Raw genomic sequence first — 17,700 nt, 5'->3', positions numbered from 1 at the left:
TTTTGATTTAGGAATAAATCTGGTTAACCCACTCTTGGCAGCTGAAGCAGAAGAAATAAAGCAAAACATTTGTAGATTAAACCAAGAGGTGAGAGATTATAAATGTATTAAACAGAATGTTATCTGTGATGGTAGAAAAGCAGCAACCTTTCCGCTAACGTTGATGGTGATGAATTTCAGCCTAAAATTTCATGGCAGAATACCACAAAGCTTAATCAACCAAGGGTACGATGTACCAAGAGGACCACCATATCTGCTAGACTTGTGATTCGGATTTGTAGGAATTGCAAATTTGCCGACAGACTGCCCATAAATCGCATGAAAACAAAGCTCTCTCCGTTTCCCTACCTTCTTTGCTGACTTCTGCTGACCACTTCCACATCTTCCATCTTCTCCCTTCACACACAGGGGAGAGGACGTTACTGAAAGCGCTGCCGTTTCGGCGGAGGTTCCCGCAGGGTTATGTCTGTGGGGATGCAGAGAAAGAGAGCAAATTGGAGAGCAGATAAAAAAAAGGGAATATTTAGAGAGCGTGAGAGCAAACGAGACAGAGTGTGAGTGTGAGTCCCAGGCACCGGCCAACAAATTAAAAATGCCCCAGAATTTTCTGCTGAACCAAAACAGGCAAAGAACATAATTTATGTGATGTGATATTAAGTGGGCCAAAAATAAACCAAAAAATGTCTCCGAATCCTTTGTGGGCCCATTCACACGTCTAATATCTACAGCGCTGCACTGATGCCTACATACAACTCACAAAATCAAGCCATGACAAATACCGTTATTTCACCAGCGTAGGATTTTGCTTGCAAGTTATTTGGATAATTTATTGGGAAAGTGTTATGCGGAGGATAAATTACCTTTTACATTAAATGAACAGTTATAAACACGAATGCGTGACACGCAAGAGCAAAATATCAAGGTTATCCATCATTTAATAGAACGAATGACACACAATGCGTAACAACACGTACTCCACAATAATCTTAAATTATTCATCTTTTCCCTTTAATGGAAATGCGAGTGTCTTGGTTGGCATGGTGACTCCATATACGTACATTTATCAGCTGCTTAAAGGGTAAAAAGGAGAGCCCTATCAAAGTGTTACACGTTTCTTATCGGGTTAAGTCACGGGGATGGATTTTTTAAAACAAATATTGTGATAAGAAATATTGTATTCCTAAATAATAATAATAATGCGGAAATATTAAGGATTGTATGTGCCGTATACTATATAGTACAGATATAGAAGAGAAAGGAAAGTAAGGAGGGGATTCTGTAGGAAGTAACAGAACTTATCCCAAGGGATAAGTATAATTTGCAGCTTTCCACGTATATCATATATATATAATATATAGTTTAGCAGATTATTTTGTGACATATCGGCCGGTTACAGAGTTATTTTCTTCTGTATTGCAGATAAACAATCTAAACCAGGAAGTGTCGCAGCTCAGCAAAGAACTCCAGCACATGATGCATCTACTTCAAGCTCTGCTGGCTGCCCAGCAGTACAGCCCTGCCCTGCCCTGTCCCTACACCGTCCAGGTGGTCTCCACTCCACCTGGTGCCCACATGGGTTATAACGAGCAGCAGCCCAGGCCAGGCTATCCCATTTCACATTCCCTGCATTTGCTGCAGGAATCCACAATACCAAGAACACTTGGCCATTCACCTATGGCTTCAGATGGTACCTACAATCAAGTTCATTTACCCAGGGTCTCTCCGGATACGTGCCCAAGGCCAGCCGATACAGAAGCCTTCTATGCTACAAGAGACTGCTGCTACATTCCCACTAATACCACATGTCCACCTGGGACACCCTTCTCACCAGAAGAAGTAGAGAGGGTGAGGCTGATACAGCCATCTGAAGACTTGCCTCGTTGCCCCCAGACTGCCAGCTATGGTTTTCCAGTGTCAGAACCTTCCGGGATGAGCTGGCATTCTCATCCCTTAACCTCTGTGAGTTCCGTTCACGCTTTCAGCACCATTCCCACAACGAACAGCTCACCTCAGACATCTTCCATCAGGGAAGACACAATGCAGACTTGAGTCAATGCTCTACTGATCGCTTTGGGTTAATGTATGGCAAGATGGAGGAGGAACATTTCCAAATAATTAAACCCGCCAAAAGTTTGAGAAACATCTTTCTTCTAATTTAGCTGCATGCAGCAGCCTTGTTCTTATTTTTCCAATTTTCCAAGGCTTTAGCAAGGCATTTGTTTTCCAGGGGCTTGGAGGTGTTGTATATTAATCTCACCAGGCTTTGATCCTAGTATTTGAAAGGTGAGCACTCTTCACATCATTAATGCAGAATGGTTCTATATAAGCCACGTTTGATTTGAAGAGACGCTCACTTCCAGGGCTTTGTATGAAACAAGCAAATCCTCTCGTTGCTTTATGAAAGACATGCAGATGTTGGCAGGATCCGTTTCTGTGGGAGCAAAGATCTGGTGTACTTTCTTCAATCCGGTATCTTTACCGAAACATTTTAGCAGATATTTACACCACTTTTCTAAAATCCGGTGACAGCTTGAATATCGTGTCCTTGTTCACTAGCTTTTACCATTTTTTGTTTATCAATCAACCCAAAAGTTAGAGTGATGCCCTCAAAGAGCTCAGGGGCGTCAAACTCAAGGCATCACAGGCAGCATACAGACAAGGAATTCTGTATATCTTTGCTTGAACACAAGTGGTTTAGTTTATTTCAACAATTTTTATTGTGCTGATATGCTCAAGATAGGATATTGTGAAACCCCGGACCATGGCTGGTATTTCCACACCCTTGCCTTAAATCCAAAGAACTGCCCAAGTTAATCTACCTGCACTCCGATTTTAAAAGAGCACTTATCAAAATGGGCTCTTGTAGGAAGTGTAATATATATATCTATATTACATTATATTATTATAATACATTATATTATATTATATATTAAAGTTCCATAGGCTTCTGAATATTTAACACTGTGCTGTGGCATTATCGAATGTCACAGTTTCACATTAAAATACTAAGAGACACAACCACAATTTCATGCATATCTTCCTTAAAAATACGACACCATATACAACAACTATTATGTTGTAACATGTAACATATTAAGTCATATGTATGATGGACTACATACAAGAACGTCATGTAGCCTTTGGCATATGGAACCTTTAAGGTTTAATTTGTGTGATTTATTTCATATCTAAGCTGTGCCTTTAAATTACAGATGTTTGTACAATTCCCAAATTACACATAAGATCGTGGAACTCTCCCTATTTTCAATACACTAACGTATCCAGACACACACATATCCAGACACACACACACCCCCCAACATATCCAGACAAACACACACTAACATATCCAGACACACACACACACTAACTTACCCAGACACACAGTCACACAAAACTTGCCAAGGAGAAGCCTCAGCCTATCCTTAATGCAGCTCGCACACAGCGATGTTACGCTGCTGACTTATTCGTGGTAATGCTGGGCCGGGAGAGCATCGGCCAGATATCCCCACAACTGGGCAGTCTTTTGCTTAAAATTTTTGCATAGAAAAGTAGCAAAGTTGACAACATGTATGTGTTTTTGTTATCACATTGTATCCAGTCTACATTACATGGTTACATTGGCATATTTTATTATGCTTCACAGGAGCTGATCTATGAGCCACGTTTTGCCCACATTGGGTCCAGTAGTGAACAACACTGCGCATGAGCATAGACTGTTTTACACGATAGGTTGGGGCCAGTTAATATTTAATTTGTGGGATAATAATGGAGAACTAACATCAGACGTACCTCACTATGAAACACATCGGGACCAGCCTTGGGCAAACTATGTTTCTGACAACCCCTGCTGCATGCACTCGCCTGCTAACATAGATATTTATCACAGGGGGGGCACCTTACCAGCTCCAGCCCCTAGGCAGCATGACTCGTTTTAGTTATATGATAGGGCAACCCCTGCGTATCATTTAAGAGGTATAGCTTAATGATATTTACTGGTGCCTGGCATCTATTCTACATAACTTTGTAGGGTGGGTTCGAGGGGTGGGTGTTTTAATTGCGTGTAGGAGTGACGGGTATTTAAATCTATAACCGGGTGCCAAAATAAGCTAGAGAGTGTATATGCGGTAACCCAGTGCACCCATAAAATACATTTTTAAACACCGTAACGCTAGAAAATATATTTTAATATTTGGAGAGACTTGCATTCACATAATACCTGTTAAAGAAAAAATACTGGATTTTATAATCAGTGATGTGCATGTATATTATTATTGGAATTTATTAAAGAACTGAAATGGTAAAACTGAACTGTCAGATGCAGGCAGTGAATGCGTTAATGCTGCCAGGAAGAACGAGATCCAAGAATGTAACGTTAATTACTGTGCCTCTTATTCATGCGCATGTGCTTTTATATAAACAGCCCGACGCTGTATATCTCAAGTGAAATAAAAAGTCTATTTTTACACACAAGGAAGACATCAAAAGGTCTTAGCTGTTGAGCAAAAATGGATAACGCAGCGCTGTGCGCAGTTACTTATTGTGTTTCAGAGATATGTGTATTGTGAACTTGAAAAAAGGTAAACGGGAAGGCCCGCGATCGATATAATGCTATCCTTATGATGTACTGCCAGGACCGCCATCAGACTTTTTGGGGAGCCCTTACAGAACAAATGGTCTGGGCCCCCTCCCCAGATGGCCCACCCTTCACACCACCAGGAATTTATCATGTTTTTAGTGGCAGACAAGCTGTTTGGGGGTCATGACAAGTCATTTCGGCACAAAGATGGCGCAGACAAGATGTTTTGGCGCAAATATGGCGCACACAAGCAGTTGGGTGCAAAGATGGAGCAGACAAGCTGTTTGGCAACTCATGTGGGTGTAAAGACCAGACATGAGCAGTCTCAGACAATTAACCCCTTCGTTACCAGATATGAGCAGTCCCAGACAAACCCACTCTTTGCTGGGTTTCCAGAATTTTCTTCTGCTTGTGCACTGACCTCAGTGGAAGCCATGACGAGCTAGAAAGTGGTTTACAAGCAGGTCGCATGATGTGCACACGCAACGCTTATGACATACATGTCAGCAGGATGTTAGATGTTTCACCGCCTTAATATACAGAGAAAATATATATTTATTTACTGTATTTTTGAAAGCCAAGAAGTGTTGTTACAACAAAAATGGTGAATGTTAGAAAATATTGGGAAATGGCAAATCACAAACGGCTTTACGCATTTTGGTCCTTAGGGAACTAAAAATATTACAAGAGGACGTTTTAGACGAGAGCACCGGTCCTGCGCGTCCCAGTGTGATCGCATCTTCTATTCTGATGCTAATTTTAAGGCTCTCTTTCCCTCCTGATAATAAGTACTGGGAGTGCTAGAAAAGGATGCCTTTGTTCTCTGCTTTCATGTGCTTTTCCTCTTCACATAAATGGAGTACATTAACCCCTACCACCCCAGCTTCAAAATGTAAGGTGTATGTCATACATAGGCAAAGATGTTAAAATCCCCCCCTAAGAATTACTGTACGGCTTATTTCATCATAATCTCAAACATGATATATTTTACCATTATCCTTCCTCCACGTGACAGCACAGTCCAGTCAGCCCATCAGTCCGTCTAACAGAGAAGCGTAATCCATCACTCCACGCTGCTCCAGACTCCAGCGGCGGCGCGCTTTACTTGGTGATGCGAGGCTTGCATGCAGCTGCTAGGTCAGGGAAACCCGTTCCACGAAGCCACGAAGCCACGAAGGGCCTGCCGCACGGTTTTTGTGCCGATATTAACGCCGGTGAAAGTTTGGAACTCTTCATCTACAGAATCAGCAGAGCGCTGGCGACTTTTCCACATCATGCGCACTAAGCCCCTCATAGTTCCACGCTTGGATTGACTAAGCTCTTCAGAATGACCCATTTTGGTTTGTAAATGCAGACTGCATGGCTTGGTGCTTGATCGTATACACCTGTGACAATGGGTCTGATTGAATCATCTGAATTCAATAATTAGGAGGTGTGTCCCAATACTTTTGTCCATTTAGGGTAGCTCGCTTCATTGATTCTGTAATTAAAAAAATAGGTTTTGAACAGAAGATTTCTAAAAATAATGTAATTGCAGAAGACATCGATAAATATTCGGAAGAGAAATAGTAACAAGCACAATGAAGTAAAACATGGTGTGAGGATATGTTTTGGCCGGATGTTTTATATCTGTTTCTATCTCTGTATGTACATGGGTAGAGAGAGAAATACATTGTGAATGTGCAGAGGGTTAATATATTATTCACAATATATATGGATACCGTGACAAGGTATAATACCCAATGTTCTTCTCACAAGGATAATAAGACAGCAATAAATATATTCCTGTGCTTATTGAGGACCTTAACACCTGGGTCCCTATCTATATCTCAAGGGATATCATTTCTTCTTCTATTTCATATCTTGTAGGCTGAAAAGGTTAACTTTCCGTTCCATCTGCCAGTCTCAGATGTCAGTTTTGTCAGATAATCCTCCTTGCGCTTGTTAACTGTATGATGCCTACATTTATTTTAGCGATTCTGAAATACATAAAATATCTTCATTCAATCTTTAATTTCCCTGACTGATAAAGCTTCAAATCAGAGATAAGCTTCAAGAATTTGAAGCACACAAAATATACAATTCAGCGCTGCCATTGTCCTTAACGGGAGGATGATGTCATATTCCGGTATTCTGCCAGTGAACGGCATGCTGGGAGGAAGTCCCCAGTTGTGTAAATGGCCAGCAGAGGAGATCTCCCGCTTTACTGGCTCATTAAGCAGTGGGCCATTGGGGATTCCCATCGCCTGACAGGGTTATCTGCCCCTAGTTTGGTGGCCACCCTTCCAGACCTGATAGCCTATGCCTGCAAGCATGTACTGAATGTATGTGATTTAGAAACATTCTATCCGAATGGCTTGGTTGAAGATTGAACCCCGCCAGCTACCATTTGGCACCACGGCAACCTAGCCTGCTAAGTAGGCTAACAGGCCACCAAGCTGAAGCGGACAGAGCTAAGCAGCTCTCTGGAGCATAGAAAGACAATGTAACAGAAAGGGGTATTTGTGAGGTTAAGCAGAGAGTCGCACTCATTTCAAGTAAGAGAATGATGATGATGTATGATGAGAATCCAATCTACATTCAGATTCATATCACAGAAGATGATAAAATAAAATGTATAAAAACCGACTCTCATCTAATAACACGCAGGGGTGCAGCATCCATTAATCTGAATAATATGTGTTACTCCAGTATAATGCCACAAAACCATGCCTTGCCGAAGGGAGCTCCCTGCTGTTCTGTTTGTAGATCGCATCGAGAGTTTATGTAACGTTACGCTGTGTTATGCAGACACGCTATAAATATTAGACAAAAAGTGATTCGGACACATTTTTCATTTTTGGTCAATTTGTTTGCCGACAACAACTTTAGTTTCCTGCCTTTTCGTTTGTACGAAATTTGTATCTCCACTTACAAAGCAGCTCCTCATCTTGTTCTTCTCTGCCTCTTGTTCTTCTCCTTCTTCATCTCCCGACTCTCCCCTGCTTTATCCTGGCCTCTTCCGTGCACTCCTTGGTGTCGTACTTCTGCAACAGGCCGGGGCCTCTGCGCATAACCGAGAGAGAGAGAGAGAGAGGTTCAGCTCTGCTGCCCAAGTACTGCAACACACTAAAATAATGCAGATGGATCCGCAGAGGAAGAGAAGCATTTGGAACGCCCACTGACCTCAGCAGGACTCACTATGATGTCAGTGGGACCATCCACGATGTCAGCGGGTAGTACTGGCTGCATCCCAAAAAGGTAGGCTCGGAGCAGCAGGAGCCCAAAAGTTCCCAGGTATGGCCATAAGACAGGAGTGAGATGGAACTCACAAGGCTGTAGTGTGAATGGGATGTGGATGAGACCAAAGTGGGGCTGAAAAGGCACATTATCATAATTATTATCTTTCATTTATATAGCACCAACAATTAGGTCACCACGTCCTATAGTACATACATTCAAACGGTATGACAAAACTCAGACACACTGAGACAAACCAAGACATTAGGTAAAGGTGGCCCTCCTCGCAAGGTTAAAATCTAGAGGACTTTGGGCAAGAATCCAAGCACATAGTCTTCTGCTCCAAGATGGAGAACCCCTGATAGTCTTCTGCTCCAAGATGGAGAACCCCTGATAGTCTTCTGCTCCAAGATGGAGAACCCCTGTTGTCTTCTGCTCCAAGATGGAGAACCCCTGAGCTGCACAATAACCAAGTACGTCACAACAGGGAAAGGAAGAGGTCAAGAATGTGCGCGTCGTGGAGAACCAAGATTTCTTCTCTATTAAAGACACAGACTTGACCATTAAACCAATGGGTCTCCAACTTCAAACATCTGCATGATGTAGGGGGGCAGGCGGCGCCAAGTATCCAGCACTCCTTAAGTTCTTTAAAGGTTTAAATGCAGTATCCTGCATATGGCAACACACTAAAGGACTATCAGCCGCCTGAATGGACGTATCGGCGAGCGGAAGGCACTACCGGCATTTGACCGGTGTGCCTAATGGCCAGCCATATCTAACATTTCAAAGAGCAGCACTTTCGTGCTTTGAGGCAGAGCTAAGGGGCGACGCTTTACCGAGACTTTGTGTGACCTTTTGGTATTTCTGGAACTGGACTGCAACATACTTTCTGCTGTTTGTGTGAATATTATTGTGGCTCATAGCCAGCAAACATTGTGAGCTCCCACAAAAGAGAGACTGAGGGATTTTGGTCTAAAACAGAGCCATTTGGGGTTGGCATTGAGTAACCAATCAATGCATCCCACATACAGAAAGATAACACTTTGCTGGTCAGGACAAAATGGCTGATGAGGTCACCCTATTATGTGCAGACATCAAAATAATTAAGAAACAAGTGGACTGCGAGGATGCAGTAGTTAAATTATGACACACTAAACTAGATATGAGGACATGCGCATTAATACATTTAACTGTGGGGATTAAATTCCCTTTAAATTCGAACTCAGAGCCCCCCCTCTGCTGCCACGAACTACAACCCCCGTGATCCTCCGCCTCATTTCCGCATTCTACCACTCCCTGTGTACCACTACTGGCATCGAGGAGACGCGTTCCTGTGAATGTCTCATTGATTGGTTAATCTCATTGTCGCTTTCCGCCCTACGCTAATCAGAAAGTACGACAGCGGGGCGTACCCGGAAGAGAGAGGAAGAAGGCGGAAGTAGAGGCCGGAGGAGAAGGAAGAGAGGAAGATACCCCAGTGGCATACAGGAGGAGACGGTAGCGGGGACGAGGGTGAGTCCAGGGTCTTGTAACGTAGTATAACTTTATGGGGGGAGGGGGTTTGGTACGTGCCGTAGGTTTGGACAGATATACCCGCGGGAAGGAGGGGAAAAGAACGGTCTTTGGGCAGAGACGCCGATGCAGGAGGTGGAGGCCTTGCGGCTTTAACTACTAGCACTAAAGCGATTTTCCGTGTGGTATCGACTGCAATAGATGAGAGGGCTTGAAATAGGCGCTAGAACGGTCCTTACAACAGAGTTGCGAATGGGAGGAACTTAAATGCTTTGTGCCGGTGGTATACCGGACAACAAAGTCCTTACATCGGCCGGTAGGAGAGAGCGTGTATAAAAGAATGCAACGTATAAAGAAGACCCCCCTTTCCTTCCAATAGGACGCCCGAATCGAACGCGTGGGAGACAGCTCTTGGTGCTGAACAGTTTTAGGGCAGGCCCTGCACCGATGTTACAGGCCCCTGAGCAGGACGGGCCAGCCTGGTTTTATGTCCTGAGTGGAGGATAATTGGGTTACACATGGGGGGGGGGTTTCTGTCAGCTGACACTGGCCCGTGGGATACAAAAGGTGGAACTTTGGAGGCCCAAATGCATGCTGGGGGTTGGCTTCGTGGATCAAGGAATCGAGGCATGTTTTAGGGGTACCGGTCATATCTGCGCTGGATCAGGTGATTAGCTGGGCAAAAATAATCACAGGGAATGCCAGGAAAACGCACACTTCTTAACTTTCATATATTCACTACTACAAGGCCAAAGAGCGATTAACGCTTCACATCAGGACAAGAACCGGGTGGCCCGGCCAGTCAGACTTATAAGTAAATAATGGCGCGTCTCGATATTCAGTGAAAGTTCATCTTTAAAAAGGAACGTTCGTTCCGTAGAAAGGTATCATCCTATACTGCATTCCTCATTTATTTCCAAATAAATGACAAACTCCCCGTGTCTGAGATGGTGTAATTCACTTCCAGCTACTCATTTGCCCCATCGTTCAGTGTTGACGTTTTGGAGGTGTTTTATAACGTGATCTCGTGCCTAAAAGCTGTGCTGTTTGTTTCATGTTCCTTTTTCCTGTCGGGGTCAGACTTTTAGTTTCTTTTTTGGGTTAAAATACCGTATGTTCATCTTAACACTTATGATGGCACAGCTTCAGAGGTCACTGCGTTTTAGAGGTGCACCGGTCATTTGTAGTATGACGTTACAAAAAACAAAAACTGTCTGCGCTTCTTACCCTAATAAAGTAGGCAACAAATATATAAACATAATATAAATGAGAGGTTTTGGTTATATGAATTGGCCAAAGCATAATTAAGCTCAGTATGACGTTAGCCGGGTCTATGCTGGATGAGTACTTAAGCCGACTCCGGCTCCCACCAAGCTGAGACGAGCAATGGGTTAAATCCAGCCTTAAACTGAACTGTTAGATGAAATAAAGTCTATGTTTAATACACGGTCTAGCTGGTATGTGGCGACATAATGCTGATTCTGATGATTTCGGCACGTGTTAGAGAATGTGCTCGCTTCTGTGTAGGAAGAGCCGCATCACCTGATGAATGGTCAGAGCAGAAGTCTTGTTCTTGTATGGCGTTATTATTAAATACTCAGCAACTTTGTTTTATTAAAAGATTAGTCTTTTAAAGGGGAACTGTTTCTAACTATAAAGCGAACGTTTTAAAGATTGGAAACAATGTCATTTCCTTATTGCAGCCTTCTAAAGTTATTGTGTGACATCATCTCATTGGGGTCTATAGACCATGATTCCCCCTTAATTAAATGCCTTTTTAGCCCCTGTTTCCAGCGTGTATCATTGTCTTGTATTTTTTGAACTTGCATACTAAATTAATAAAATGCTTGTTTTTGTTTGTGGGAGAAGATAAAACAATAAATAAAATCCCCTTCGATGTACCCTGAAATAGGCCAAATGATTGCCCATACGGTATATATCTACAGCCTGATAGCCGGTCCCCTATGGCTCTGCCATAAGGAACTCTTGGGGATCTTTACCTCTGCTTTTCGGGCGCACGCGAGAGTTCATTCATGTTGTAGTTTGTTTACAACGATTGGGTGTTGTTTTTATGCGGACACCAACCGTGGCGATGCTGACGTCTATGCTGACCCTCCCAAATTCATTCACACCAAGGGCTGTTCGGCATCGATGGAAACAAATTGACCCGGCGGCTAAACTTTTTGTCTGTGTGTTCTAGATGCAAGTAATGCTTATGCCAATCATTTAAACATCCAACTGGGTTCTGTAATAAAGTTAACCCCCCTGTATCCGTACCGTAATTCATTCATATTCTTGCTTTTCCCTTTCACGTTTCCTCGCCGTGTCTGGGGCTGCTTCAGTCACACGGAGGGCGAAACGATTGAGCCGAGGGATGCGTTTTCTTTAGCGCATTACTGTTTTATTTTGAATTAGTCTGTTAATCCGGCCGCCTCAGAAGACATCCCCATTGATCAATCTGGATATTAGAGTTCTGTAACGCATACCGGCTGAGATTATTGTAGAGGACCAGTGGCTGTGACTGTTTGTGTTAATGCCCTTATGGCCGTGTTTCTCTTTTTATCACTGTTTGGGGGTTTAATTTGTCACCTTTTTCGTGTGTGTAAATATAATAAGTATATTATCATACTTTGTTTTTGCGTATAAATAAAGCCTTATTGTTACATGCGCGCTAAATGTAAACGAACCAACCAGCAGGTTTAACTGATGGCTTGAGAAATGCTGGAATATTACATTATATTTCCACAGGTTTCGTGTCCTGCCCCGTAATACTGTTCCCGTACACCTCACTAAATCTTAAGTTTTCTAACAAAATAAAGCATTAGCCATTGGCTATTCATAGCCAATGTATTCACTTTTATAGTTGGACTTAATTAAACGTTTAATTGCGGCGTTGCTTCATGCCGCCTCCTTACTCTCACCTGGTTTGTTTGGCAATATCCTCGTTTAATAGTAGAAAACAAAGAAAATATAACAATAATGTTTTTTAATCAGATGAAGCGATGCTACCAGCTGTATTCATTCAAAGGAATTCTTGATCCTAGTAAATTGTAAATAACATTATTGTTCGTATTGATGCTTGTTGTCCACAATGTGCCGTTAGCCAAATCTCCTCAATGTTTCCCCCGTCTCTTTGCTCGCGAAGTAGTTCACGCTAGTCATAGATGAATGCGTTATATATCTTGTGATATCTTGTATATTTTCCTTTATGAAGTATTTACACCGATTCTCATCTGGTTGGTAAGACGAGAGCGTTAAATAAAGCTTTGGTGTAAGGCATGCTATGTGGAGACGGCTCTTTCAGGAAGTATTAACGTTTAAAGGAAATATTGGGCCGCGAAGCATTCCGGTTAGAAAGTTCTAAGGTAAAAGGTTTAGCGGAGTTCTGTATTAACAGATATTTTGTAACCTTTGTCTCCGTGTCTCGTGTAATAAGCAGCCGTGCGTGTCAGGTACATGGCCTGCACACACGTTGTCATCAGTACCGTGTTCTTGTATCAGTACGCGCCTCAACAAGAATCCCAAAGTAAAAGGATGATGCTGGACTCCAAATAACATTAACGGAGCCGTGAGTAACCTCATGTGGTTACTTTGCGCTTGGGAAGGGGAGATCACGTGACTTTAAAAGGACCTAATCGGATATCGTAGGCATTAAAGTGCGTGTGGTCACCGGAGCGTCCCTTTCTGTGAATGTTCTCACAAATAACGAACACGGTTATGAAATCAACTCAATTAAATGTGAGCTTTACCTGTCAGAGCGTTTCAGTAAAACTACCTCGTTTAACCTCGAGGAGGCTGAGATGTCTCAAAGAGTCCGAGTCGGTTTATCTAACCCTGAACCAGCAGCTTAACAATGGGGCAGAAGTAACCGCGGAGGAAAAAGTATGGAAATCATTTAAAAGAAAAGGAAAAAAAAACTCACTTTTCCTAATGCCTAGATATTTTTAATAACTTGAAGGATAAAGTCCTGTGTATAGATAGAATATCGGGGTGTTCTGTAAGGCGGTATTCCTCTCCAGTGCTGTTTTAAGGACTTTATAAGAGTCTGTAGGTAATTCTTCTGTAACGATTGCTCTGTCTTTAAGGAAACTTCTTTCCTTTTTCCTTCAGAAGCTGGTGGTGATTCCAACATACAGCTGATAATCCTCTGCCCAACATTCCTGCCACAAAGCTGCCTTCGCTGCCTCCCGCGTGCACCGCATCTGTCCCAGCTCAACTGATCACAACAGGACATGGCCGGTCGAGGTGCAAATGCTCGACCAAATGGACCGGCAGCAGGGAACAAAATCTGCCAGTTTAAATTGGTCCTGCTCGGAGAGTCTGCGGTGGGGAAGTCCAGTTTGGTCCTTCGCTTTGTGAAGGGTCAGTTTCATGAATACCAAGAAAGCACGATTGGAGGTAAGTTAAGGTGAACAGCAGCAGGCGTATCGCTTTTTATGACACTAATGATAAAATCTCCCTGGCTGCTGTATTTCAGTTCTTGACAAGTGCCTTCTGCCGATTTCAGGCATGGGTCAGGTTTGGCCTCTATGGCCAGATCTAACGCTATTGAATGCGTTTATCATTGGGGGGGGGGTTACCTCACTGTGAAGTAGTGTTTCTTCCCTACCCCCCAACTCCTATTTCTTCTCATCGTTTGCACTTATTCCAGTACTCAGAATAATATAATATAATATGGATTGCTTTTTTCTTTCATTCTGTAATTTAAGGGAAAAAAACATTTGGATGCTCGGCTCAGCCCTTGAATACCGGTATAACATGGACAGGTCGTGGCAGGTTTCAGTCCTGAACCCAGCCATGTGGAAAGTACATTCATTGGGCATACATGAACAAACACCCTCAGTGCTGAAATGACTTTCTACACACTGTGTATATACCTTTTTTAACTATTACCCTCATTATACGCTCCAAGTACTCTTTCCTGGCTCCCACCAGAGTTTTGGACGAGTTTCTTGGGCAAGACATAATCTTTTCCCAGCTTCTTGTAGACTGTTTTATAGTACAGACAAGTGCTTGGTACATAAAATCCTTTCTAAAAAGCAGCTGACAATGTGTCTATCTCTTGTATAACAAGGTATGTGAGTAATCATAGAAACACTTGTTTATCAAAAAATATTCAGTGAAAATGTGCCATGTGTACGGAGTTGTTACATTCATTTGCGTTTCTCCTATTTTATTGTCATTTAATATAAAACATGGAAGTGAATCCTATGTTCTCTTCACAAACCCCTCTGCAAGCAATAAATATTTTAATGTCACCACATTTAGAACTTCCATTACCATTCAGAGTTCTTCAGATGATGAGTCCGTAAACATAGGACTGGGCGACAGAGAAATGGTCGATCTAACCTTCTCCTTCTTTCCTAGTTCAAACTTTATTGCCAGTAATTGATTGAAATAAACTCACACACACAGAAATAACCGCTACTTAGCTCAAGGTTAAAACAGACATAAAGCCCGGGAAGCTGTATTCATATCCCTTGTATTACTTTCAAATCTGAAGATCAGGTGAACTCATGGTAAAAATAAATAAATAAATCCGCATGCGCAGGCTAATCTATGCGATAACGGTGCCCTTGGCGCTTGTTCACAGTGTAAGGAAATGAAGTGCGTTAATTGTAACGTATGATATTCGTATAGACCTAAAGATCAGGGTATTACTGGCCAAGGAGGTCGTAGAATCTATAAGCTTTTTATTAATCGCGTGTAGAAGCCAGGGGCTTGCGTGTTTTCTGATGATAAATGTGATTGCTGACCAAGCGTTGGAAGGAAAATGAATGCGTTGCATGTAGTTATTGGAAACACAAAGCAGGAATGTTGTATATATTGATTATATTGATTTCCTTCGGTTTTTTTGGTCGTTGTGGAAAGGAGACATGCCACGCGTTCGCTGCCCCATGTGACCCAACATGCCCCCCCCTCCTCTGCAGCAACAGGAAATCTCTTCTTGCTGAATACGATAGGAAAGGAAATCAGCAGCTTCTGTATCTATGTTGTCAGCTGATTTGGGTCAAAAGTACATCTCTGGTCCAGCCTTTGCTATTTTAAGTTATTGCTATCCACGTTTAATAAGCTCCGGGAGGCTGTGCTGTGGTCCTTGAACTTCTGCTTTTTATTATATCGCCACCTTTAGCTATTGATAAAACACCCAAATACCTTACATTTGGTTGGTTAATTGCTAATAAGATCCTTAACTATGAGCATTAACTACACACCTTTTTATGCTACTTTTGCGGTCTGTAGACATTCTGCTTATTCCAAGGTTTACTCTTCTCATTGCAATTTCTTAAGAAAAAAAATAGTTTTTTGACAATGAGAGAGCTCTGTAAAGTTGAATGCAAACGGAAATTCACGTTAGTCCAAAATAATAAAGGTCGGTGTTAAATATTCCCTTTTATGTCTTCAGCCGCCTTCCTAACGCAAACAGTCTGTTTGGATGACACGACAGTGAAATTTGAGATCTGGGATACAGCAGGACAGGAAAGATATCACAGCTTGGCGCCCATGTACTACAGAGGAGCCCAAGCAGCCATTGTGGTCTATGATATAACCAACACGGTATGTATTTTAAGGGGTTTTTTTTGGTGCGGTACCTAAGAATTTGCAATATTTGGGCACAAATTAAAGTTCTCCCCAGTGTGCTAGCAGGCGCCCCAGTGGCGCACAATCCCAGTGTATGTTCCTCCTTCTGGCTCTATACAACGTGCCATCATTTGTTTTTGTATTGAAAAAGTGTTTATTTTTTTTACAAATGCTTTATGTTGATTAGGAAACATTTGCAAGAGCAAAAAACTGGGTGAAAGAACTTCAACGACAAGCAAGCCCCAACATAGTCATTGCTCTGTCTGGTAACAAGGCTGACCTTTCCAACAAGAGAGCTGTGGATTTTCAGGTGAGTAAAAAAGCGTAAAAATCCCATTATGACAAAGTAAGCCAGGTTTCTGTATTCTACAAATGCCCCCATGTGGTGATTGCGGGGGGGGCACTGCTGCCGCTATCTGCCCAGGTGTCTAGGCAGACAGCACACTAAAATGGTTGAATCAAAGGTGTTAAAATGCCTGTTTTAGCTGTTTTCAGGTCGCTATTGGGGCCCAACTCCCAGCATACCACATTCTGCACCGATTATAGTTTTTTTTAGTAGGTGAAACTGAAAAATTTCCTTTTTTTTGCTAATTTTCCCCACATTTTTAGATATTTTTTGTAATTATGGTTTATATATGTATGTAATTATTTCAAAAGAAAGCCCTACTTGTGCTGAAAATATATAAGGTGTGGGGGTTCACTACATGAGCTGACAAAAACTGCTCTGGTCCTGTAGTGCAAACCTGGTACAAAAAAAACCTCCGGTGCTTAAGAGGTTAATAGCTTTAACGGCCTATGCATGTACAGATTATAAATATTAAATGTTTTGTTTGTAGGAAGCCCAGGCGTATGCAGATGACAATAGCTTGCTATTTATGGAGACGTCTGCTAAAACAGCCATCAATGTCAATGAAATCTTTATGGCAATTGGTAAGGTGTATGCTTTACAGTTGCATGCAGATATTTGGGCACTCATGACCACGTGACGTATCTGACGTAATTTGCTTTTCTACCACAGCCAAAAAATTGCCGAAGAATGAACCACAAAATGCCCCAGGTGCCCCAGGCAGGAATCGAGGAGTGGACCTCCAAGAAAGTAGCCCTCCTTCACGGAGCCAGTGCTGCAGCAACTGAGTGCTCTTCCTACGACAGCCCCACCACCTCCTCTCCCCATCTCTTTACACCCAGCGGTGGGAAGAGAAGAATAGCAGAAATAAAATAAATAAAAATGAAATCTTTCAACAATAAAACCAACAAAATGGAGACGGGACTGGAATCCACTTTAAAACTAATCATGTTTCAATCCCTTCGTGGGGGTTAAGATGGATGCTGTGATTCTGTGTTTATCATCCACTCCTCAACTCCGATTTCTTCTCTCTCAGCGTCCTGTTGGAAATCCTCATTCCACCTGCACTTCTTGTGGTTTCTGTTCTTGTACAAATACTAATTCAATTTTTAAGTCTTAAGTCACTTTTTAATATATAAATATATATAAATATATAAATATGAACTATGATCTGATTAACCTTTCCTACATTTTCCCTGCCCAGACTTTTTTTTGTGTTTTTGGGGGGAGTGGTGGGTGTGAGAGGAAGAAGAGCGATACTGCAGCTATTCTGATGGCCAGCTTACCCATGAAACCATCCATAAATGATGTGCTGGAAGAGTAGAAAGTTGTGAAAGTCTCTGTGCATATTATATATTAATAAAATATGTTTCACACATAATTATTCACATACACTTGTTTTGTTTTTGGTCAGGCATACACAGCCTTTCTGTAAAAAGAGAATCACTTTGAATAGCCTTTG

General features: G+C 42.2%; 2 protein-coding genes across 2 annotated transcripts in view; both read left to right on the top strand.

Annotated features, from left to right (window-relative positions):
- KCNH4 (potassium voltage-gated channel subfamily H member 4) overlaps window positions 1–2,123 on the top strand; it is a 31,501-nt gene extending 29,378 nt beyond the window's left edge. Inside the window, exons 15-16 of the mRNA XM_053453369.1 lie at window positions 12–88; window positions 1,420–2,123. Coding sequence (XP_053309344.1) covers window positions 12–88; window positions 1,420–2,049 — 707 coding nt within the window. The 3' untranslated portion in view covers window positions 2,050–2,123. The remainder of the gene's footprint in view (window positions 1–11; window positions 89–1,419) is intronic.
- Window positions 2,124–9,203: 7,080 nt separating this feature from the next.
- On the top strand, window positions 9,204–17,628 carry RAB5C (RAB5C, member RAS oncogene family). The gene is made up of 6 exons (XM_053453476.1): window positions 9,204–9,310; window positions 13,421–13,708; window positions 15,717–15,868; window positions 16,080–16,202; window positions 16,729–16,822; window positions 16,911–17,628. Exons 2-6 carry the CDS (start codon window positions 13,543–13,545, stop codon window positions 17,024–17,026), a joined length of 651 nt encoding a protein of 216 aa, XP_053309451.1. The 5' UTR covers window positions 9,204–9,310; window positions 13,421–13,542; the 3' UTR covers window positions 17,027–17,628.
- Window positions 17,629–17,700: the final 72 nt, after the last annotated feature.

Source organism: Spea bombifrons, chromosome 13 (genome assembly GCF_027358695.1).
Source record: "Spea bombifrons isolate aSpeBom1 chromosome 13, aSpeBom1.2.pri, whole genome shotgun sequence".
In the NCBI taxonomy this organism is placed as follows: Eukaryota; Metazoa; Chordata; class Amphibia; order Anura; family Pelobatidae; genus Spea; species Spea bombifrons.
Note: the sequence above shows the minus strand (reverse complement) of the source record. Positions and strands in the feature narration are given on the sequence as shown.